This window comes from Polyodon spathula, chromosome 3, assembly GCF_017654505.1.
Source record: "Polyodon spathula isolate WHYD16114869_AA chromosome 3, ASM1765450v1, whole genome shotgun sequence".
NCBI lineage: Eukaryota > Metazoa > Chordata > Actinopteri > Acipenseriformes > Polyodontidae > Polyodon > Polyodon spathula.
The window spans coordinates 41,895,508-41,921,975 of NC_054536.1; the positions used below are offsets into that span (position 1 = coordinate 41,895,508).

General features: G+C 37.7%; 2 protein-coding genes across 2 annotated transcripts in view; one reads left to right on the forward strand and one right to left on the reverse strand.

Annotated features, from left to right (window-relative positions):
• Window positions 1-2,379: 2,379 nt before the first annotated feature.
• On the forward strand, window positions 2,380-11,317 carry LOC121308996 (leukocyte elastase inhibitor-like). The gene is made up of 7 exons (XM_041241786.1): window positions 2,380-2,634; window positions 3,373-3,551; window positions 4,887-5,024; window positions 5,362-5,479; window positions 6,243-6,385; window positions 6,983-7,150; window positions 10,901-11,317. Exons 2-7 carry the CDS (start codon window positions 3,375-3,377, stop codon window positions 11,315-11,317), a joined length of 1,161 nt encoding a protein of 386 aa, XP_041097720.1. The 5' UTR covers window positions 2,380-2,634; window positions 3,373-3,374.
• A 3,720-nt stretch (window positions 11,318-15,037) lies between these two features.
• wrnip1 (WRN helicase interacting protein 1) overlaps window positions 15,038-26,468 on the reverse strand; it is a 36,238-nt gene continuing 24,807 nt past the window's right edge. Inside the window, exons 4-7 of the mRNA XM_041245276.1 lie at window positions 21,586-21,809; window positions 19,228-19,383; window positions 18,958-19,037; window positions 15,038-15,974 (exon numbers count right to left, since the gene is read on the reverse strand). Coding sequence (XP_041101210.1) covers window positions 15,696-15,974; window positions 18,958-19,037; window positions 19,228-19,383; window positions 21,586-21,809 — 739 coding nt within the window. The 3' untranslated portion in view covers window positions 15,038-15,695. The remainder of the gene's footprint in view (window positions 15,975-18,957; window positions 19,038-19,227; window positions 19,384-21,585; window positions 21,810-26,468) is intronic.

Sequence of the window (26,468 nt, forward strand, 5' to 3'; positions counted from 1 at the left end):
ACAAATACACACTAGGTACTTACACATTCCTTAGGGACAGACCCACACAGAGAATATGTGCAATTGTATTAAGCTGCAAAGAAAATCAACCAGCCAGATTATCTGAACTTGTAGGGTGGGTGAGGATCCCTCATGTCCTTCGTGTTCATCAGCTGCAACATTAAGGCACATTTTGACAGGATGTAAGGTGGGTCTTAGCCAAGGACGGTTAACTTGGTGCCATGACCAGGTGCTGCGATGTTTGGCCTTCACATTGGAAGACAAGTTTAACCTGACCAATAAGGAAGTTGCTGGCAGATCTTGGTCAATGGCTTATTTTTCCACCTAAGATTGCCACCACTAACCTTCGACCAGACATTGTCTTGTGGTCTGGATCAGCACGCCTTGTTCATCTGGTAGAATTAACAGTGCTATGGGAAGATGCTGTGGATGAGGCTTATGAGAGGAAGAAACTTCTGTATGCTCAACTACCTGCTGAAGCGCGACAGCAAGGATGGAGAGTCCGTGTTTACCCAGTGGAGGTGGGTTGTCGAGGATTTGTGGCATACTCTACAACTTGATTCTCAGAGATGTCAGGTTCAGTGGCCGAGAGTTGCGTCGCACAGTGAAGAACTTATCTGAAGCAGCAGAAAGGAGCAGCAACTGGCTGTAGTTGAAACAGAAAGATTCTGGATGTGGATCTCAAGCACAATAGAAAGAAAGCAACGCTGATGTACGGGTAGGTAAGCTGGGCTGAGCTGAGGGGGGACGGAGGGGGGGGTAATGCTGGGACGCCAGAGTCACTGTTGAGCCCTCTTGAGGTGTTGTGGGCTAGTCGATGAAACACCAAGGACAGAAGGTCCCCACTTGAAGACCCCAGAAATGTACCCTACTTAGCTCAATCCAGACGGTTGTCGTACTGATGCGCTGGGGAGACCACACTGTGGTTGATCCCCGGAGCCAGCATCGCAGCCGTTGTGTGTGCTGATGAGCTGGGGAGGCAAAATAAGCTGATCCCTGGAGCCAGCATTACACTTCAGCCATCAACACCACTCAACAGATGGAAAGAAACACAAATGGATGGAGATGCAGATGGATCACATTAGTTTACTGTAAAGCTAAGTCTTACTTTGTGCTTATCTTGGCGAAAGCCGGATAAGCACCTTAGACCCAGACGGACTTTCAGACCTGGAAGAGCTGGTCCTTCTCCCTCCCTCATAATTACTCTTCTGCGGCTTGAAGACGGTCCCGGGCCAACTGGTGGGCACTGTCCAGTCTGTCCCGCAGGTGGCGGACTTACTCCATTCCTGGCGGCAGTACTTCTGCATCAGTAGGGTGTCTGAACAGTAGTTCGGCCGGGGTTTGAAGCTTCCTCCTTCATCAACAGGGCTGGCGTGCAGCCAGAAACAGCTGAAGGTGGCTATAAGCAATGGCCAGTTGGGCGGAAAGCTCCACCAACCCGCCGCTTTGTGGGTGAAAGGGGGTGGTGCCTGATCCCCAGGCAGAGTGCAGCCCCCTGGGGTGGCCCAAAGCGGGAGTTGAACCCTTCAGTCAGGGCATCTGCGACTGTGCCCACCTCCTGGTTTGCCAGAGCTTACCACTTAGAAAAGTACTCCATCACTACAAGCATGAACCTGTTACTGCTGTCCGACACAGAGAAGAGGATAAGGATATCAGAGCTCTGGATGGTGAGTTGGAGTGTTCGAGGGACCACCAGCAGCCACTGCCCTTCTCTGGATGTCGGCTTCACCCTGCGTCGATGCAGCACCTCCTCCCGGAGTGCCAGTCTGTCCCGTTGTGCCCATAGTCCTTTGGTTTTAGGGGAGCAGTCTGTAATGGTATCACACGGGGCTGTGTACTTTCTGCCAGCCACCAAAAGATAGGCTTTCCACCAACTAAGTGGAAAAGACAAAACATATCCCCCAGTAACAGAACAAAAGCATTCTCACACAGACGCACTGATATACACCAATGATTTACTCAATACACATTTTAATATATATATATATAATATATATTAAAATGCGATGTATATATATATATATATATATATTATATATATATAATATATATATATATATATATATAATAAATACTATGAAGTACTTGTTTGACTACAAGTAAATAATTTATTTTGTGAAAAATTGGTTTCAAACAAATGAAAGTGCTCTTGCTAAAAAACACGCATACTTACTGTTATGACAATAACCTTACCCATATAGATATATATATATATATATATATATATATATATATATATATATATTTCTGTATATATATAAGGACACGATAAAAGGGTCCAACACACCCAAATGTGTACATGAAATAGCCTAACCACACCGGTTATTTGTCAACAAATCCCGTCATTAATGCCCACTATAGCATAGGGTGAAAGCTGATTTGCTGATGATTCTGAATCGTTTTCTTATCTTAAGAATTCAACTTCTCCGACTTTAAACTCTGTTTATGGCCTCTTATACCTTCAACACACATCTTTCTATTTCACAACTTGTGACTAGTACCTAGGTATTTATCCGGAAACAACCCGCTTCCCACACCCCCTTTAAGTATTCTAGTGTTCATCCGCAGTCTTAGTTTCAATTGCCTGTGGACCAGGAACTGTGGCCAGAAGCAAAAAGGAACAGAAAACGACAAGTAAGTGGTTTATTTATTTATTTCAAACATACAATCACGTTTTGGATAAATATCGGTCGTAAAATCTGTGCTATTACCAGCAGAGAAATGCAGATCACTATAGGTAAAAGTGGCTTGCTTGCATTTTGTTTAGGAATCCACAGTAGCAGTTTTTTTTTTTTAAGCTTGTATAGACACTTTCAATTGTAGATTAAGGACTCGTTAATGATAAGTAAAAAAAAAATAAAAATAACGGTTTACAACCAACCAGTATTATTTAGTTTAGTTAGCGTACCCGTCTCATACCTAGCGAGAACTACAGGAAGATGCAACAGAATGTAGGATATTATTGAGTCTCAATATAGAGGTACGTACGTACGTACGTACGCACGCACGCAGATAACACACATGTACACAGTTAAGTAACACTTTCTATACATCTGTATTTTTGTTGCATGGCTGTTTTTTTGTTTTTTTTCAGAGCTTTATATTTGATTAGGAACACAGTAAAACATGGAAGGGTTCATGAAAGACAGTCTACTCTGACACAGGTTTATAGAAAATATCATAATTTAGGAGTGCAGACAGTAAACTGTTGGACTTTACAATAAAGGGATGTAGGTTATTTATAAAAAGACTCTCCATTTACAGCGGTTTATTGCATGTGAGCTGTATTTTTTGTTTATTTATTTATGTGTTTGTTTACAGCATAGAGCAAGGTGAATAGAACCATTGTAATTGTCTATTTTGTAATTTCAGAAATGTCGCATGTAGAAAGTCTCAGTGTTGCCAATACCCAGTTTACCCTGGACCTCTTCAGAAAGATCAATGAAACCAATCCCAGTGGCAACACCTTCTTTTCTCCTTTGAGCATCACAGCAGCTCTAGCAATGGTGTATCTTGGGGCCAAAGGAAACACTGCTGCTCAGATGGCCAAGGTAAGGTAGTGTTGTACTTGGGAATGCTTCATGCTTAATTGATGACCTATATCTTGCTGTCTGTATCTACTTATATGCTGGCAAATATCGCAACATGCTACTGGGATTTTTTGGTAGAAGTTTAAATTGTGACCCAGTCTTATATATTGTTATTGAGAGTTGTTTTGGGATCCCACATAATGCTCACTCTGTGACTTCACTTATCCTAACTACCTTGACTAGGGGGCTTGCTAGCGACTTGCTGCTTAGAGGTATAGGGAGAGAATGAATCACTAAACAAGCAAGACCATCTGAATTGTATCTGAAAACAGCAAGTAAGTCAGAGCAGGGTTTGGCCCTTTACCTGCCACTGTTCACGTAGGTGTCTCCCAGGTACAGATTTAACTAGAGAAGCTGTTGCCGTTCCCCTGGAACACCCAATAAAGACAGGAATATGTTAAAGTAAACATTACATTTTATTGCAGCATTAGTTACTGTTTAACTTCAGATTACCTTTGTGTGCACAGCCTGTGAGAAGGACCAAGTGTGCTTCTATTCCAGTTGTCAGTTGATTTTGTATTAAATAATATTCTGGCACAAAGTACAGGTGCAGTAAATGAGAAGATGTTGGGTAAAGGAAGATTAATTTGTTTGTTTTAGAAAATCTTTAATGGCTCTGTCTTTTGACCACTTGCCCAGTCCCTTTGCTGAAGTCTTTTTTTTTTTTTTTTTTTCTGTGACAGAGCATGACAAGAGGCAGATATCCCTATTTCAACTTTGACCTGTTTTGTGCTTCACAAAAGCTACATACAATTGAAATTCCAGATACTTTGACTGTCAATGCAGTCCAAAGTGGGAATTTAGTTTCTTGCGGCTTTATACATAATTTACTGAGTTTACAGTATGAAAGTTATGACAGGCTAATTAAGTGGTCTGGTCTGAATTGCATGGTCCTTTGGATTTGAGTATTGTAACACTAGAAGCTAAAAAAATTGGGGGAGAGCATTATTTACTTTTTTTTTTTTTTTACAAGATGTGTGCAATATGTCACAGTGGACTCAATACACCATCAATACAATATAAATGCTGTTTCTGTTGCTGTTTCTGTGACTTTACAATAGCGGTGTTTCCTAAAGAAATTTGTAGAAACGTGTTTCATTGTGTATGATGGGCGTTTAGATGTTTTTAGCGGATTTTACTTCTTTTTAAAAGAGAGTATAAACATTTCCCATACTTCCTAGCCATACCTCACACATTTGCTTAGCACACCTTAACGCTTTATCTCCCTGTGTGTTTTACCAACTGTTTATTATTAAGCCTGATTTAGATCTGCTTTGATTCAAATGTTCTTGACAGGCACTCCATTTTGAAAAGACCACGGACGTGCACTCTGGTTTTCAGACACTGAGTGCTGACATCAACAAACCTGGTGCTTCCTATTTGCTGAAACTTGCTAACCGTCTGTACGGAGAGAAGACGTTCAGCTTTCTTAAGGTCAGTTGGATAGATTACACCTGCCACCATATGTCTGTTAATTATAGTTTGAGTAGAGGGGGTATTCATTTTTAATTCCAGTATCTATAACAGGTCATATTTTGTAATTCAGAAGATTGAGAAGATGGGTGGTGCTCTGCAAAACCTTTCCACTCCAGCTTTAACAAATGCAACGAAAGAATAAATTACTTTACGACCCTCTACAGTTAAACATTTTAGAACATGGCTCTAATGTGGTTGGAACAAAGACCTTTGCCCATCCCTACAACAAATTGTGTTATTGTCTGTAGAATTCAGCCATTTTGTTTCAGAAATACTGTCTGCATTCAAAATGTAGGAATTCTTGGAGTCCACTTTGAAATTCTACAGTGCAGACCTAGCAGCTGTGGATTTCATTGGTGCCACAGAGGAAGCGAGGCAGCAGGTCAACCAGTGGGTAGAAAGCCAGACAGAAGGTAGGTCATTATAAAGGAGCTTTTTATACTCAGTAGAATATGTAAAGTGAAAGTCCTCTGCAGTCTGGCATTGTTACCACTTGCGTCTCATTTCCTGATTTCATGTTTGCTTTTACAATGTTCAAAACAAATATACAGGATACCAACATTACTTGCTGGGGTACTTTGTATGTCAGAAGACTTGTTTCAATACAGGTCTTTTCGGTCTGTCAAAATGTTTCCTCTGGCAATCAACTATTGGTCTAACACAGTCGAATCAGGCTTTGTCATTGACTCAGTCACTTGCTGTTCAGACAGACCAGAGAAAAAAGTAAACAGGCATTCCACCATTGTATTTAGTTTTCTAACATCACTATTAAACAAGTATTGAGTGAATCCGAGAAAAAAAATATTCAGGTACCTAAGAAGGATTGTCACTTCAAATGAGCTCATACAAAGATAGCCACTGAAACCAAGACGGATGAATGGGTTGATTGGATTCCTCTTCTGAAAAGGTTGTCCTTGTTTTTGAAGATGTACCCAGAGAAAAGTTTCAAAGGGTGAAACTCTACAAATTTGTAAATAGAGGTGTGGACCGTTATTAAAGTTTACCGGTGGAATAAAACAGCATAGGTACACATTGTAAAGAATAGTGAGATATGGTAAAGCATGTTAATAAACCTGCCAAACCAGGGTAAACTATGGTAAATGCATAGAATAACCACAGGAAAAGCCCGGTGAAATTTGATCAAGAAACAAGTCAAAATTATGTCCCTCTCCAAAGGTAAAATTAAGGACTTACTGAAAGAGGGATCAATCAACAGCCTCACAAGACTGGTACTGGTGAATGCAATCTATTTCAAAGGAAACTGGCTGAACAAATTTGATGAAAAGAATACTAAAGAAATGCCCTTCAAACTGAATAAGGCAAGTAGAGCTTGAAGAATTCTTGACTGAAAGCAACAAACACATCTACTGTTTATCTCTGTATGTATCTATACAATTTCCAGTATCTGTGTTTTAACTTTGAATATTCCCATGATTTATTGACAAGTAATAATAACACTAACCCATGACTTTCCTAAATTTTAATCATTTGTTCCTTCACCATTTCAAATAAGACAGATGTGCATTTACAAATGGTTCTTAACTTCCCATATGCATGGTCCTTATTTTTTTGTTTTGTTTTTTTACTACAGATTTTAATTTTAGGTCTTTGGCAGCAATAGTAATAACTTAATTCTTTATTTTGACATTGAATTTAACATTCAAACAAGCCTTTGTGTGTGTACAGTACCTGACACAATATGGGGCCAATTTAAATACAATTTAGCTGCAGTAAAATACTAATTTGTAAAATAACAGAGCAAATGTATCATTGATGATGTACTAATTGAATAATTGCTCTGTTTATTGCCTAAATTAATATTTTCCTACAAATGCTCTTTCCAAGTATATTGATTGGGTCAACACTACACACATCAGTAATGTTAGATTGTTTTCCAATGGTAATGTTCTTTTTAGAATGAAAGTAAACCAGTCACAATGATGTATCAGAAGGAGAAGTTTCCCTTCAATTATGTTCCTGAACTGAAACTCCAAGTCCTGGAGCTACCATATGCTGAGAAAGAGCTCAGTATGATCGTTCTACTGCCGAGTGAGATGGCAGATAACTCCACTGGATTGCAACAGGTACGAGTGCACTTTTACAGAAGTTGTGTGTGTATGTTGACATACTTCCCTGGAAGTATGTTTTTAGGGTGAGGTTTGCAAGCTTCCCACAGCTCAACTTTGCAGAACTACAAGTTGATCAAATAAAATTTGCTTAACTTCGCTGAACTTCCCATTAACAAGTGAAAGTGGAAGTTGATAGCAGGAAGTTGAAAAATTAAAAGGCCAATAAAACAACATGTGAAAAAGTAACACTGAGGCAAATGTATATCCTAAAACAGCCATATGTACTGAAAACTATTTTAACGATTCATAGTTTTCACTATTTTAATAATCAGTAGCTAATTGCAGTAGCAAAGTATTTCCAGTAATTGATGAGTAGTAACGCTGCAATATTTTATTACATGACTTATGACATTTTAGAAGTATCGCGGTTGCATATTTTCTGTAATATGGTAGCCTACCTGTATGTAGCAGTGTGAGTGGCTAACCTACTTTAACTACAGCACATTTATCTGTGACAGTTACTGATAGCCTATTGTAGGAGTTAGGTCATGGGGAGTACTGTACCAGGGAATCAGGAGTGTGTATTGGTTGTTAAGGGGCGGGACAATGCTGGTGTGGCAGTTAAATCCAAGAGTGTGAGGTAGTTGTTTTTCTGCACCAAAAATTACCTCGGAATATAAATTTGATTTCTGTAAAAACTACAATATATCCTATTCGGATGTTTTTATTCTCACTGTAACTTGATTGTTTGTAATCTCTGTGCAAGAGAAACCGAAACTAAATCTTCTCATAGATAGTAAGCACATTGTTTTAGTTTGTAGGAGATTGAGTACAGGAATTACAATTGAACTAAAAACAAAGCCACCTATAAGAACTTCAGAAGGACTGCTGTTCTCTATGTAGTTTATCTTGAATTTTCTTTCAGAACTGTACTACCATGAAATAAAATGTGCTTAATATGTGTGTGTACATTAGTTTGTAATATACGTGCTAGATTGAGGCTCCCAGCTCTTCGAGGAGTACATGTAGATAGTCAGTGTCGCATGTTTATTTGTTTATTTGTTTTCTGTTTTTTATTTTTTTTTTAGTTGGCGGAGAAATAAATACCTTACTGTTTCTTTATTGATAGCTGCGTTTAATCGAGGGCGGCCTCGATTATAACGCAGATATATGACTGGGTGTGGCGTCAATACAAGGGCGTCGCCAAATTGAAGTAATGCAGTATATATACGGTCACGCAGACATAGTAAGGTTTGAGCAAAGGTCCTGTTTAAAGACAATTTTACAACTAGCTCAAAGGAGGGGTAAAACCCCACCACTTTGGATGAACATTTTTGTGTGGTTGGATTGGCAAGCTCAACAAACCCCGTAGCAATTGTTTGAATATTTTTTTAAATAGAGTGGCATAAAAAACAGCTGTTTTTCTTTTTTTTTTTCTCTTAGAGACGCTTTTTTTATACAACTGTATCTCAAAAAGTATAGAAAATGAAGGAAACATTCCTTGTATGAAAATGAAAGGCCGTATGTGAAACTTAGTATAGCGTAGATGATTCTTGTATTAAAAAATTCGGGGGGGGGGGGGGGGGGGGGGGGGGGGGGGGGGGGGGGGGGGTGGGCAGGGGGTCCAATTTTACAGAAATTGAAACCCAAAGATAACGGTCTGACGTCATTAGTAGGCCGAGTGGCTTATGACCGTTCCATTGCACTGAATAGGGAGACATGGAATATATAGTTCAGTACACATGGGTCACATCTGTGTTTCTGTCTGGATTAAAAGTGGTAATCAGTGGTGATGTTTTTTGTGTTTGTGCTTTCAACACCGGGGAATCTAATAATATTTATTTATTTATTTATTTTTTTAAATTTAATTAATACATTTTCCCACTTTTGTTTTTATGGTACGGTCAGGAGTTTAATGATACCGTTCCATTCCACAAACAAGTCTATGTTGCTGTCGGTATTAAAAAGGTTAACTTCTCTGATTTTAAATAATAAAACGTAAAAAATGAGTGACCCTGTGTATAGTGTTACTTATACCATTAAGATTAAATTAAACTGGTGGGGACACAAGCTCTAGCATGTAGCTAGTACATCATTGCAAGCAGTGACACGGTTACAGTACAGATTTCTTTCTTTTAGAGGTAGGTACTGAGGTCTACATTTAGCAGAGTGAATAACAAAATGTTGGTTGACAACAAGACAAATGATAACATGCTCCTGTTTACAGTTTTTAAAAGAATATTGGAAAATGAAAATTACTTTTAAAGACATGAATGCATTTTATACATTTATTCCTACCAAAAATTACTTATTTGGAATCTCACTTGTGCTGAGTTAAAAAATAAACATACCGCTCCATATCACCAGATTAATATAGCGCCATTTTAAAATTCAAACATGTTATTCATTATCCCCCATATTGTTTGTTACTTTATTAAAATGATATGATATTGCACTTCAGTACATCGTGTGCATGTGTTATTTATGTATATTATTTATTATTTGTATATTATCTATTATGTGTGTTGTAGTATAGCATATTGTACATATCACCAGATTTATATAGCAACATTTTAAAATTCAAACACAGACTTACTTATCCCCCATATTGTTTATTAAAATTATATGATATTGCAATTAGTACAGCACTTGCTAATTTCAAGAATGACAGACTGTGTTTTTGAGTTTATAGGAAAACATTTTAAACTCTGGCAGTTGTGTTTTACAAAGGGAAAACCATCAGCCATGGTCACTATGTTGCCTGGGTGCGAAAAGATGAAAAAATGATATGCAATGCACACACTGCATCAGACTGCCTGAAGACCTGCATGATTCTTACATGAACTTTCTAAAGACAGTGGACACAGCTCTACAGAGAGTTTAGTTTGATTGACTTGCCCCCTAAGTTTTGTACATGCAGCAGAGTGGAGCAGAGTGGTCATGAAATTGTTGACAAAAGAAAGTAAAATAGCAGCAGATGTTTTTTGGAGAAAGTCATTTATAGGTAGAGCATCAAAAACCAGTGAAAAAATCAGGGCAAAAATCTAAAACAGTAACTGTACAGTAAATGTTTTATTTTTAGTTATGCAAACCATAAATCAAATGAATGCCTTGATCAGAGTTGTACAAATGGCTTAACAGAGTTATTTAAATGTTTTTAACTATTGAAATTCAGAGCATGCACAGTAAGTCCAAGATGGACTTCTGGTTAAATACCACTAATGAGCTAATTTTTGCACATTTAAAAGGCTTTTTTTTTTTGACCACCCTGCTGATAGTAGTGTGTTTTTCAGTTTGTCCGACAGTACTCCTCTCTGTACTATCTTTTAGAGTGTGGGCAGACTTCCTCCACGGTGCTCATATTATTTTCCAGGAAGGTTTGACTTCCTCATTCTTTAATTAACATGTTATTAAAAGCTTGAAATTGACTTTAAATGACATTTTGTTACAAATAATTGGTACTCTACAGAGAGTTTAGTTTGATTGACTTGCCCCCTAAGTTTTGTACATGCAGCAGAGTGGAGCAGAGTGGTCATGAAATTGTTGACAAAAGAAAGTAAAATAGCAGCAGATGTTTTTTGGAGAAAGTCATTTATAGGTAGAGCATCAAAAACCAGTGAAAAAATCAGGGCAAAAATCTAAAACAGTAACTGTACAGTAAATGTTTTATTTTTAGTTATGCAAACCATAAATCAAATGAATGCCTTGATCAGAGTTGTACAAATGGCTTATGAAACCATTAAACATGTTTTGTGTGTTTCTAAGCTGGAGAAAGAGCTGACCTGGGAAAAGATCCAGGAGTGGACTAAGAGGGACAACATGGACACTCACACTGATATATATGTCCACCTTCCCAAGTTCAAGCTGGAAGATAGTTATGACCTGAAGACACACCTGGTTGGCTTAGGCATGGCAGATGTTTTCTGCTCCAAAGCTGACCTGTCAGGAATGAATGGAGGACCTGGCCTCTTCTTGTCCCAGGTTGTGCACAAGTCCTTTGTGGAGGTGAATGAAGAAGGCACTGAAGCTGCTGCTGCCACAGCCGGCATAATCGCCTTCTGCATGCTGCGAGAGGAGCATTTTACTGCAGACCACCCATTCCTGTTCTTCATTCGGCACAACAAAACCAACAGCAATATTTGTCATGAGTCTGCAGGCTCCATTAATACTGTGTTTTCATAAATATAAGCTCATGTGTCTGTATTCAAGACTGCGTATGCATAAACATACAGTAGTTACATGTGCTGGAGAGCTAAAACAAAACACAATATGTATAAGCATTCAAACAACACAATAACATTAGTGACTTACTATACAGTAGATTATTTTGGGAACATCAACATTTCCAGTCATAATTCAAATTTTCCTTGTGCATATGCACAAATACAAGCATGTGTGTCAACAAAAAACAAGCAGAAAAGTATTGCTGCACATAGACGCATGCACTTATATTCACAATAATACAGTGTCTCACACAGCAGCCTAGGCAGGGAAAGTTCTTTAAAAGCTGGCAGGCAACAAAGCTAACTATGTGCAGCTACAATAAGCCAGTAAACACATTGAAGACCTAAAGCTGGAAGAAAATACATCAGTGTGATATTACAACAATAATAAAGTTAATATTAAGTGCATACATATGGTTGTTACATTAACAAAATAATGTTCATTGAAAGAATCCTTGAGGCTTGCACTAGTGAGGCATATAATGTACTGTTTTAGGGAGGAACAGACTCTACACCCAGCTGTTACAGTTACATTGATTACAGAGCAATTTAAAAACTAGAAGGTACCAAAATAAGCTTATGTGTAGTTTAGTATTCTAAGAAAAACAAATAAATACATACACTTAGACTAGTCAAAATACCTGCTGGAGAAAATTGATTAAATGTTACAATATATCAGAATTAATTTTGGTTTTCAATTATCCACAAAACCTGAAGTTTATACTTGCCAGAAAATATTGTGGTAGAGTAGAAGCGTCGATTGCAACTCATCACGTCCATACTTTATCAACTCTAAACGTCACAGATACAGAGCAATTAATGTTGTCTGCTTTATTTAATAGTATATCTGGCACCATTTATTTAGATACAAGTCTGGATTAGAGAGTCAGGGACAAGAGAATTATGTACCGCCACCAAGCAGCAAAATACCCTAAACTTCTATAAGGGAGGTGGAAGATATATACAGTATACAAATCTCAGCTATACCCTAGAAATAATACCCTATATGACATGTGATTAACACTAATGAATTACCTCACAAATCGAAGACTATGAAAGCAGTCAAAAGTTATCTAATAAAACACAAATTAAACTCATGTTTAAAAACAATACTACAATTGCACACACATTTGAACAAACAATAATAAACCTAGGGATAAAGTGAAGCACCCAAACTGGACAATTTTAAATACACCAACAACAATAAAAACAAAACACTGGCACATTACAAGAAGAGAAGTTAGGAGCAAGTCGGGCAAAAAAGAATTGCAGGCAAAAGACCATTTTACAGCACAGGTAAATTACAGGCAAGTTTAAGTATAGCAGGACATTATCGTTAGCTATTAGAACATGGGGATTGGGAGTTGTCCAGTTCTGACTGATTTAGCAAGCGTCTACACTGTATATTTATATATCCACTCCTGAATTATCCCTCACGCACAGATTTACATCATGGTCAACAGTGTTTTTTCAGCACAAATCATTGCCACACATGTAATTAAGCAGATGGCTTACAATTCTTCCAGGAGTAAGTGTAATCATTCTTAGTGATCGTATATTAAACAGCTTGAAAAATGGCTTAAACAAACGGCATGTTTTGTCTGCTAGTTGGATGACATCAGCAAAGTAATGGGGCAGGGATGCTGTGATTCCACCCGAAAAGACACCAAAGTAACTATACATTTTATAGAGGGAGAAATCATAGACAGTGTTATAGTAAATGAATTTGTATGTTCCCCGATGGAGATGCATACACATTGGCGTCATTGCGAATTGGTAGACGTGATCATGTGACCTGCGATCTGTATAAGCTGTACGGGTGCTAGATTCCATTAGAAATATCAACACTAAGAAAAGCGTAGAGTCTTTTCTGTGTAATACTAATAGTTGATTGAACATACTGTATGTCGTTGCACATGTGAAGGCTTGCACTACAGCGGACAGATTTAGGGTGTCCACTTTAAACCAGTCACTCGTAGATTTGCTCTTGAATTTGTTTCCAAGCTATTTTTAAAATGTCCGCTAGTGCACTGATAGCGTAGGGGTTATTGCCCACATTGATAAACAGGAACGCAGCAGAAACGACCCTTGATGTGTTACGGATCAGAAAAGCCAGAGCTGCCAGGTCCGCTGTTTCCCCTCGGAATTGGGCTACTTGAAAAACACAGCCGCGGGAAATATTAAGGAGTCGCAGGTTGATAATGCAATTAGATTGTTCGTATAACTTTAAAAGCTTGAACTGTTTTCATCTTTGCAATATTGTTTGGAATACAGTACCAGCATTAGTATTTCAATAAAGGGATCACGGTTAATTCTGCTGCTGGTCTGGTATGAATGTTGATTTGTCCCTTCAGAGCTGCCGTACGAATTTGGTGATAGTGACGTGTAGATGCGCCCTACTGGGGCTTGTAGTTTTTATCAAATTTATACCAGTATATTTTCTTACGAAAGCGTTTGATTGTTTTTTTATGCACAGGCCTGTGTGTTAAGAATAAGCTTGCTTTCAGTTTAAAAAATAATTGGACTATTTTTGAAGTGACTTTGGGCTATAAACTCTGCAGAAATCTGGCAACCCTGAGAAAAGCCAGATCACTTGTTATGTTTTTTCGTTGTCAGGATGTTAACAATGAAAATAATAAAACAAATACAGGAACATTATTTAAACAGTTATAGCAACACGTGGGGACGTATAACGCTATTGTGGGGCTTAATGTTTTGTGTTCATCGTGCACCTTTATTTTTCAGGCTCAGACAGCCATTACCGTTAAAATTTTGAACTGTCCAAATTAGTTTGTTATAAGACATCGAATAGAAGACGATATGCACTATATCCCTTATCCCGTTTGAGCTGGGTTTAAACACTGCGCATTACGTACTGATGTACATTCATATTACCTATTTTTAAACAGTATTGTATAAATTAACAAAACAGAATTCTATAAAATAAAACTATACGAAAGCAAGACAAGTAGACAAACTTTTCAGTTTTTACCTTAGTATTGTAAAATACCAAGTTTTTTTTTTTTTTTTTTTTTTTTTAATATCACCTGGTCAAATCGAAAAAAACAAAAACAAAACTTTGTTTTCTCTGTTCCAGACACAATGGACAGAATTTTGCTGCAGCTGATTAAGAACAGAGGGGTTGTACCTCCTGAAGAAAACACTGCCAAATAAAGTGGTGGTTTTGTGATGTGGACTACTGTGCACTGTGACCTTAGTTTGGAGTATTTTACAATACTGTGGCTACACCCTAGATGTCATCTGAATACACCTATCTGGGGTTCTGCCTAAAAAGTAGCTGTGGAAATTCTCAGAAAAAGAATTTTGATTCTTTCTTGGAATTCCAGAGCTTGTAAGCAGCAGCTGGGAAGAAGTCTTTTGGATGCAGTGTTGGCCTACTTGTGAGACTTACAAAGGGGCCTACACCTGGATGTGTTCAAAGTGGGCAGCATCATGGACGCCATAGTCAAGCAGGGGTTGAGCTGTGGTAAAATCTTGAAAAAAGCAGACCACTTGCTTTACATAGAGGAACAGCTGAGGAATACTGAACAGTTGTAATGGAGTTAATTGTTTAAAAAGGCAGGTTTAATATGTGCATGTAATGTACTATACTGGAAAAAAGAGGATTGGATAGTGGTAGTGTTCAAAAATGTTAGAATTTATTTTTATTTTTCATTAAGAAACAAAACATACATAATGTGCATATATAATTTTAAACATTACACTTTACAAAATAAAGCTTTCACTTTTTTCTTCAACAAAGATTATCGATCACTGAATACAGTTCTTTTAATGAATCAATGTTCAGAATACTGTACAGAACAGAAATTAGTTTCATGCTGCATTGTTTGATTAAGCAAGTTTTTAATGAGCTGGTAGAAAGTAAACATATATACATTAAAATGTGTCTGTGCTTTGTAAATAGTTTCTGAGTGCAGCAGGATTAACCAAGGGATGCCAACGGCAAAGCCGAGTCTGTTTAAAAACAGGATACTGCCTGATCTCAGTCCAGCGGCTGCAGAGACTGTTATGCCACCTCAAGGTGACCTTTGCATCTGAAGATGTCTTTTTCATCGCGCATGAAAAGCACGTGGAACACACTTCCCATATTTGGCATGGCTTCATCTTATAACCAGAGCCAAGACCCTGTCGGGCATGAAATCATGATTTCAAAACTTGTTGCATCAACTCTACAGTTGCAGGTTAATTTTCAAATATCTGTCTAACATAAAATTTTATTATATTCAATAAAAGGCTGATTGCAGTTAGCATATAAGTAGAAACTTACGTTTACACAAAATATTAAGTATTGCAATATGTTAAGTACACACTTGTGTTCAGTTATTTGCTGCATACGTAAAGAAATGTATTCCCTTCAACTCTTCTGGCAGGTAATCCTGTTCCACAGGTTCACTGAAGGCTGGGTTGTACTTGTAGCCTTTCGCATAGCCAAGGTCCTTCATGAGTTTGGTGGGGGCGTTCCTTAGGTGCAGAGGGACAGAAGGCAGTGGTCCTTTGTGAGTCCTTAAGCACGCCTTTACATTATCATAAGCTTTGTAAACATCAACTGACTTAGGGGCTCTGGCTAGGTAAACAACACATTGTGCCAAAATCACCTGAGGAGGAAAACAAACAAAAATAATTTAAAACAAGTTCATCAATATCGGGTACTTCAAAGATCGGGTATTTCACTTACTTAGATCCAAACTGCCACTCTTCTGAGAGATACACATGTACATAGGTGCCTAACTTTGTTGAAATGTGGGTGGGCAAATTGAAGGACTAACTGCCAAGCGTACCGAGTGCTTAAGAAACCAAGCAAATCTTGCTTGGTATCACTGCGAGAAACGGAGTCTTTGTGCTTGTTTCTAAATAGGGCCACTGAGTTAGGGTTATTTTGTTATGGGCAAACTGTATTTAAAACCATAATGTAACTGCTGCCCCTGCAAACAAGTAATTTCTTGCTATTTTATATATTTTTTACTTGAAATATTGGGCAAGGCATTTTTAACAAGGGCTGACAGTGCGCAGAAAGACAGGGAGGGTAATGTAAAATAATTTAAATATTTTGCTTACAATTTCAGGCACATGCCTTTAAAGTAAAATGACACTGGCTGCAAAAGGACTGCAAACTTTTTTTTTTCTTTTAATATACATGACGCAAGCAAATTCCTTCCATGTACTTGATTTGATTGAATGAGTAGAACACAAAAAGTGTCATTATGAAAGCTGAACATTAATTTCAGTAAGAACACGTTTTTAATGGAAAAGATATTGTAGCCTGATTCACTGAAGTAAGAGAGGCTTCTGTTATTTAGAAATACCACTGCTTCAGATTACTACTACTGGTTAATATCACAGTAACACATTTTAAATTTTTTTATTTATTTAGGGTTGGTGTTAAACCCGTTCATGGCACCACAGGAACAACGTTAACTGCCTTTAAAAAACAATTAAAAAAAAAAATTCTCGCTTTATTTTCTAACTATATAATTGAATAAATAGAGAACAAAAACAAAATAAACTGCCTAGCCTATATTTAACCAGTACTTTTTTGCAGTCTTCACTATCCACCATCTAAAGCTGCTAACATTAACTACTGTAATACCATACATATAATAATAGTGTGTAAACACTGAGCGGGGGAAAAATTATATTTTATATATATATATATATACACACACAGTGCCTTGCAAAAGTATTCAGATCCCTGACCAATTCTCTCTTATTACCGAATTACAAACGGTACATTGAAATTTCGTTCTGTTTGATATTTTATTTTTAAACACTGAAACTCAGAATCAATTATTGCAAGGTGACATTGGTTTTATGTTGGGAAATATTTTTAATAAAAATAAAAAACTGAAATATCTTGTTTGCATAAGTATTCAACCTCTGTGCTGTGGAAGCTCCCAGTTTGCACCGATGAAAGAAATTGCCCTAACGAGGACACAATTACCTTACCATTGGCCTCCACCTCTGAACCATTAAAGTTGCTGTCACATTTTCTGGATAAAAACCCCACTGTTGAAGGATCATTGGTAAGGCTGTGAATCTGAAGGAAAATTAAGACCAAAGAGCATTCTACAGAAGTTACAGATAAAGTAATACAAATGCATAGATTAGGGAAAGGGTACAAAATAATATCCAAGTATTTGGATATCCCAGTGAGCACAGTTGGATCAATAATCAGGAAGTGGAAGCTGCATCACACCACCCAGGCACTGCCAAGAAAAGGCCGTCCCTCAAAACTCAGCGCTCAAACAAGAAGGAGACTTGTGAGAGAAGCCACAGAAAGGCCAACAATCACTTTGAAGGAGCTACAGAGTTCAGTGGCTGGGAGTGGAGTAATGGTGCACCAGTCAACCATATCAAGAGCTCTGCATAACACTGGCCTGTATGGGAGGGTGGCAAGAATGAAGCCGTTACTCAAAAAGTACTATCTGAAAGCACACCTGGAGTTTGCCAGAAAGCATGAGAGTGACCCAGCTGCGATGTGGGAAAAGGTTTTGTGGTCAGATGAGACCAAGATAGAGCTTTTTTGGCCAAAACTCAAAGCGCTATGTGTGGCGCAAACCTAACACTGCCCATGCCTCAAGACACACCATCCCTACAGTGAAGTATGGTGGTGGCAGCATCATGCTGTGGGGATGCTTCTCATCAGCAGGGACTGGGCATCTTGTTACAATTGAAGGAAGAATGGATGGAGCAAAATACAGGAAAATACTGCAAGAGAATCTGCTTCAGTCTGCTAAAAAACTGAAACTTGGGAGGAAATTCACCTTTCAGCAGGACAATGATCCTAAGCACAAGGCCAAAGCAACATTGGAGTGGCTCAAGAACAAAAAGGTGAATGTCCTACAGTGGCCCAGTCAAAGTCCTGATCTCAATCCCATTGAGAATCTGTGGCACTATTTGAAAATGGTGGTCCACAAGCGTCGTCCAACCAACCTGAACAACCTGGAGCAAATCTGCCAAGAAGAATGGGCCAAAATCACTCCGACACTGTGTGCAAAGCTGGTACATACTTACCCCAAAAGACTTAAAGCTGTTATTACAGCGAAGGGTGGCTCTACCAAATATTAATGTGTGGGGGTTGAATACTTATGCAAGCAAGATACTTCAGTTTTTTATTTTTCTTAAAAATATTTCCCAACATAAAACCAATATCACCTTACAATAATTGATTCTGAGTTTCAGTGTTTAAAAATAAAATATCAAACAGAACGAAATTTCAATGTACCATTTGTAAGTCGGTAATATGAGAGAATTGGTCAGGGGTCTGAATACTTTTGCAAGCCGCTGTGTATAGTGTACACTGTGTAAAAGAAACACAACACTCAGGTCTAATGGATTTAATCAAATATTTAACATATCAAAACAAAATCAGAGAATCTGAACAAAAATACAGATTAAAGAATCACGGGGGGATCGCAATTAAACATACATCTTTTTATTTTTTTACTTTAATTGTCCTGTAGGGTTATATGCATGAGCTGACATTGTGCACATGATGTACTGTATTTTACTGGTTAATTTCTTAGGATCTGTAATTTTTTTTTTTTTTTTAATAAAATAAAAAACTGCAAATAAACATACCTCACACTCCGGCATCCCTATAAAATGACTGGCTTGAAAAGCAGAAACCGCCTGGGTTAAGGCCATTGGATCTGCCATTCCTGTAAAAGAAGCATTATACTTTATAAATAGTGTCAGGGAAGAGCTTATAACCACAATGGACAGATGAACAAAAGAAAAACCATTGAGCGTGTCACACTGTAGTGCATTAACCCACCCTGTATACATATAGAATTTAAATCCCAGGACAACTAAATATGAACTGTTACATCCTTTATAATGCTCCCTTACCTACATCTTCACTTGCAAACCTCACAAGTCTTCTAGCAACATACAGGGGGTCTTCGCCACCTTCAAGCATGCGCCCCAACCAGTAGAGGGAAGCATTCTCATCAGAGCCCCGCATGGACTTGTGTAGTGCAGAGATGCAGTTGTAATGTTCTTCACCTGATAAATATATGAATATGAATGCAGACTGAATTACTGTTTGCCAAGTACTGTATTTCTAAACAGACTCTATGGTACTATAAAAACAATGTATTAGTCATGCTTACTGTACAAGTTCACTCTGAGCAGACCACTTAATGACTGTTTCACTGACAGGGAATTTCAGAATGTACAGTATTCATCCAATGTAAGTTAGTCATGGCTTAATTAGATGCTGTTCGTGACTCAGTTATATCACAGTCCTCAGCATTACATCATTTTTATTGTTACTGAAATAGAATACACCATAAGCTGTTCATTTTAGAAATTAGAATGTCTCTCCTGGTATCAAGGGCTGTGGTCGCCATCATTAAATTAATACAAATTCAAGTTTCTTGTTTCCTCTCCACTCCCTGTAAAAAAAACAAAAAACCCTGGGACTTACTTTTTAATAATAAAATCATACACTGATGTTATATAGGAACTGAGGAGGGTGTGCATTAAATAAGAAAGTATGACAACATTGGCGGCTGTTTTTAAATTGTTCAGAATGGATATTTGTAGAGATAGCACAGTAAACAGATTTGAAGAATTGTAAATAAATAACCTGTGTATTTACTCAAACGGGCTAATTAGGGCAAATGCACAACTGTATAAAATTCATGTTAATACTTTTATCACACACAACAAGTGCTTTTAACCACATGGTCTCTTTTAAAGGAAATGCATTATCGTTGCTGTCTCTGTGACTGGTTTCAAATAACCTCGTACAAAATATAATCCCCTATATTGTTACATTAGTTATTTAAGTGCCTTTCTCATGTGGTTAATATTTCAAATGCTTTCCCAGTCCCATTCTCATACCACTATGCACTGCTGCAATATCTTAAGTATGCAGGTTGTTGACATTGCTATTTTTGATAGGCTCTCCTCAGAGAACCCTCTGAATGGCTCTGTTTTTCAGTCCAACATAAACAATGGGTCTGTACTTTGTAGCTTCAGGGAGGGTTTCAAGTTGAGCCGAGCTGAGCTGAGCACCTGTCACGTCCCTTACAGAGGCGTCATCTGGTCTCTAACAGAGAGGGAATGAAGGCATCACTTATTGTAAGAGTTGCTCTGGTGCTTCCTGTAGCATGTAAACCGTGGTGTAAAGACAGGAAAGAAAGCGAGCAGAACAGGGTAGCAAAGGACATGCTAAGGCTTAACCCTGCTCCCTGGGGGTGGAAATTACCATTACAAAAAAGAAAAAAAGTGTCTCTCCACTTTAAAACCTGGTAACTTTGCAAGGCACATAAACCTTTCTTGAACCACACAAGTATCTGAATATCCATTTCAATAATTTAAGGCCAGGCAAAAGACTGTCAAATGCCACTTGCAACTATATTGCTGTGCACAGAAACCATTATATGTTAATGAGAAATACAACAGAACCTGGCACATACAATTTAAGAGGTTCCAGGACTTCATCGGATATGTGAAAATATTGTATCTCTGAGGGAGTTGTTATACTATACTGTAATTGCTTTATATCAGGACAACAAAAACACTTAAGTACAGTACTGCATACATACTATACACAGAAAATCTGGAAAAATGACATGAATGAAAAACAAAGCACTGTAATCCAGTATTTGGGAACTTACAAAACATTCCAAAAAGAGTTTTTACTATACTTCAGTCCAGGCCAAAGTAATCAGACAGTTTATTTTATTTTTTGCAGAAGAATTAGCGTGCACTTACACAGCTGTGACATTGTAATGGTACAGTAATTATATAAATCCCTCATATTCTTGTCCTGTTTTACGTGAACTTAAGTGACCACCAGCATGTAAAAGGTGAAATTGCAGTCTTTTGGACCACCTTTGAGTCTGTAGCAATACCGCTCTTGTCTTTTCTAGCAGCTGGTTCTTATATGCAACTCAAATCTATGATGTGCTGCTAAGAGATGCATTTACTGTTTTAGACACATAATACAATGTGCATTGATCTGTTTCCATCTGTACCAGTCAAATGAGTACCAGCAATTATTATTGTCACATGCTAGATATCGTATTTTACAAGATCTGATATGATAGGTTCTATTGTACAAAATAGAAATAAAAACAACAGCGATTATGGTGAAAGACATAGGCTACAGCAAATACTACCTCTGCAATCACACCTTTTCTGAAACGCATACCGTAACTTACAAGAATCCCAGACAAACAGCATGCTAGAGCTTACCAGCCTTGTCATACAGTATGTGTGATCTCTGCAACCCTTCTTTGACATGATCTTCCTCAATTAGAATGGTCTGAGAGGTCTTCTCAAGCTTCAAGTGGCCTAGTTTTGCTGCATTTATTCTCGTTTGGACAGCAAGCTGTAATCCGTTTAGCCCAGTTCTTGCATCTCCGTCACACAGGTGTGCAATGGTGCGGACAGCTTTCTGCTCAATGTAAACCTGTGGTCTATAAAACAAGCAAATAAAATTGGTTTGACCTAATTGCGCATCTTAAACCCCCAGCCCCCACCCCCATAAACACATATTTCACCCCGCTGGGTTTAGGCATTGAATAAACACATGATACATGACTCCCACTGAAGTACCTGTAGCCTATACCTCCGTAAACACCCAGTATGAACAGTAACCATTTAGCAAAGCATAGCAAAAGCAGCAAGAGCTGATCACTTTGCAAATTGGTGGCAAGCATTGCTATTATTTATAGAGAAAGGTTCTTGCTAGGTCTGTGTGATGGAAGTTTACAACTCAAACTCCTGTAAGACAGAGACTCAGTAGAACAAACAATATTGAGTAAATAAGTTTAATAGTTTGCAAACCCGAGCAACACACTCAACACAAGCAGGTGTTAGAAGGAATCGAGCTGTGTTCTGCCTACGTAGAGCCAGTAAGCATAATATATACCTTGTAACCTACAGTTATTGCTAGCCAATCACAGAAGCTTAACTCAATATTAGCGGATGCAACAACTTGGAAGATTAAGATAAGACCAATCATAACAACTTATTTAAAATTGCAAGCACCCTAAAATAAAAGTAAGTCGGTGACATTTCTGTGAAGTGCCAAGGAAGCAGCTTGCGCTTGCTAAAGAAATAGAACTTCCTCTGTCTTGCTAGTAGTCAGTACCTTTCCATCCCTTATAAGGGCCACCTGTCTTTCAGAAAGAAAGAGGAAGTACGTTCACAAACAACTACCGATAATAACACATTATTAATATATTATACCTAAATCTTATAACCCGTAATAGCATTTAAACCTGAGCATGGAAACCCTAAATAATCATAGCAGTAGCAATAGTAAAGTGGCCTATCAAATTATACAATAACAACACATCACATAACTAATATCATAACTACTTATAATTAACTTATTATAGCTTTAGCGAGCATGTCTTGATCCTCCTGGCACCATGACAATCTCTGTCTTGTCACGTAGGCTTTCTTGCAGTTACTTTAAAGCATGACTATATATGAGTATTTTCAATCTACCTTAAACCCTCTTCACTTAGCAATAACATGATGTGTGATGAAGGCTGAAAGAGGAAGAGAAATGTCCAGACTATAAAAGTGTATTTCTTAATTCTAAACATTATAAAAAATAAACTTCAAACTTCTTATTACATTGGTATGATCCCTTTTTAAATCACACAGGCTAAGCAAACACATGAACAAACAGCTCAAAGGTTAGTACATAAATTGCATGAGATGTAATTTTCCCACCACAGTCTGCTATTCATAGGACTCTTCTCTAACACAATGGATTATGTATATTCCTTCCGCAGTACACTCAATATTTTCCAAAGTAAAGCTGTAAGAAACTGGCAGAAAAATAGCTTTGTTTTGGAACTCAAGCATCAAAAATGCTATGGATACCCGAGGACTGTGGTGATGCATCAGGAGTCACTTGAGATTTATAAAATGCATGGATCCACACACCTTTTCCAATTCACAGTTAAAAGCCACACTAGTATCATAACTGAATGTGGGGAGAGGGTTATTGAACTTGTTTCATATTGTACCTATTATTCAGAAAAAAAACTTCAGGTGGTAGTATAGTTATATTGCACCTAAATTATGGAACAAATTGCCCATCACAATTAGAGAAGCCCCTTCAATCAATGTCTTCAAGTATAGACTAAAAAACAATTTCTATAGCCAGGCATTTTCATTCAGATCAGCTGATATCCTCTTGCCCCCATATTGTTTCCACTGTTTTTTATTTTTTTTTATATTTCTTTAGATTAAAATCTGATTTTTTATACTACAGCTTATTCATATTATGTTTTGTTTTTATTATGTGTTCTTTTTTTTTAAATGCTTACTGTAGTTCAGTAATATGTATTGTTTTTGCCTTTGTAAAGCGCTTTGTTGTGACCTGTTGCAAAAGGCGTTATATAAAAATAAAACTGAACTGAATATTGGATGAAACAAATGTTTTTCCAAAGTTTCACATTCATTGCCAAGAGGACTAAGCAAATGCAAGTTTCTTGAACAGTGTGCTCGTGGTTAAAGTCCAGGGCTTGCAAAAATTTTGAAAAATGCGCTTGCGAGAACTGCGATTCAAGCACTGTTGATTTTAGTTTTCAGAAGTGTTTTTCTGTTGCATTTTGTGTAAACATTAATGCAATTTCTACATTGTTGTATTTTTTCTTTCGTTAATATTTTTCCAATTCTGTTAACTGTTGCTTGATTAAAATAAATACAAAACAACAATAAATAATGTACTGGCATTTACTTGAACAACGTAGCTTATAACTAAAAGCCCAGTACATAAATATCAAGTAATACAGCACCGTGAAAAAGTATTTGCCCTGTCTGACTTTCTGCATTTTTTCATGTTTTTGACATTTACTGTTATCAGATCTTCAACCAAAATCTAATATTAGATAAAAGGTACCCTGAGTGAACAAATAATAATTTTTTTATACTTATTTCATTTATTTATTAAAGAAAGTTATGCAACACCCAATGCCCCCGTGTGAAAAAGTTATTGCCCCCTTAGACTCAATAACTGGTTACGCCGCCTTTAGCAGCAATAACTGCAACCAAACGCTTCCTTTTGTTATTGATCAGTCTCCCACAGCGCCGAACTGCTTCAACTCGGTGACATTTGTGGGTTTTCGGGCATAAACTGCTCGTTTCAGGTCCTGCCACAACATCTCAATGGAATTTAGGTCTGGACTTTTACTAAGCCATTCCAAAACTTTAAATTTCTTGTTCTTCAACCATTCTGATGTAGACTTGCTTGTGTGTTTCGGATCATTGTCTTGTTGCATGACCCAGCTGCGCTTGAGCTTCAGCTCACGGACGGATGGCCTGACATTCTCTGGTAGAATTCTGATACAGAGCAGAATTCATGGTTCCTTCAATGAAGCAAAGCATCCCCAAATCATGACACTACCACCACCATGCTTGACCTTTGGTATGATGTTCTTACTGTGGAATGCAGCATTTGGTTTTTGCCAGACATAACGGGGCCCATGTTGGCCAAAAAGTTCCACTTTTGACTCATCTGTCCATAGAACATTGTTTCAGAACTCTTGAGGATCAGCCAGGTGCTTTTTGGCAAAATTGAGATGAGCATTCATGTTCTTCTTAATGAGCAGTGGTTTTCCGCCTTGCTACTCCGCCATGAATTCCATTTTTGCCCAGTATCTTTCTGATGATGGAGTCATGAACACTGACCTTAGCCAAGGCGAGAGAGGCCTGCAGATCCCTGGATGTTGTTCTAGGGCTCTTTGTGACTTCCTGGACAATTTTACACCTTTCTCTTTGATAGATTTTGGCAGGACGGCCACTCGAGAAAATTCACTAGTCCCAAACTTTCTCCATTTGGACAATATGGCTTTGACTGTGGTTTGGTGGAGCCTCAGAGCCTTAGAAATGGCTTTGGAACCCTTTCCAGACAGATTGGCATCAACAACTGTTTTCTGGAGGTCTTCAGGAATATCTTTTGCTCATGGCATTATGTGCCTCTAGAACCTGTGTGCTGACAACTTCACTCTGATAGTAAGGGCCAAAGTTAGTCAGATTTATATTGGGCAGGGCTGGCCCAAATCAGGCCTGATTGTTAACCAAAGTATTCAAACAGCTGACCCTAATTATCAATTTAACTTGGTTGAGTTAACTAGGGAGGCCAATAACTTTTTCACACCTGAAGATTGCATGTTTGATTACCCTGCATACCAAACAAACGAAAGAAGCATCAAGCTTTGGTGTTATTTTTTTCTCTCAGACTCCCTCTATATACTACAACAACCCACAAAAAGATCTGACCAAATTTAATGTGAAAAATGTGCAAAAATGCAGAAAATCAGACAGGGGGCAAATACTTTTTTCACGGTACTGTAGGTATATGAAATGGAAAAACATGGACATTACTTATCAAATGGAAAAGGTCTACAAATTACATTTTATACACACAGATGGTTTTGGATATTTTTTCTTCATTTTTCATACAGATTAGCACAAACCGACATACCATTTCCTTAGGAGATATAGGATGAGCTACTATAGGAAATATGGAGAAGCTTCCCTTTAAGGCTGGTGCTTGCAGTCTGCCACAAAACACTGCAATACACATTAATGTTTATGTAGTAGCCTGAACAAAGGTAAAAGTTATTAACGTAGATTATATACACTCTATTTATGACTTTCAATGTAATACTGTTGTAGCTCAATTTTACCAGAACTTGTCATCACGAGAAACTCAGATTGATGAGCCAGCTATACAGCTGGCGAGTGCGTAGGAGTAAAAAAGTGAAAGCAAACACAGAGTTAACCCATTCATTAATGCCTACATTTTTATACTGTGTATTTGTTTGTACCATGCCTTTTAGCACCTAAAGCCTGGACACACCAGTGCTTCCTGTCGCTTTTTTTTTTTTTTTTTTTTTTGACACGCAGTAGAACGTGCCACACCAGCGCATTATTACTATTATTATTATTTTCTTGGCAGTTATCTCAGTACAAAGTATCACATTATAAAATATCACATTACAGAATATCATAACACAGACAAGAAAGTACAGTAAAATCAAGTAAAAGCAAAATAAAGCATACAGTAACTTATAAGTAAGAGCAAATTTGAGTAAGTGTAGTTAAACCTT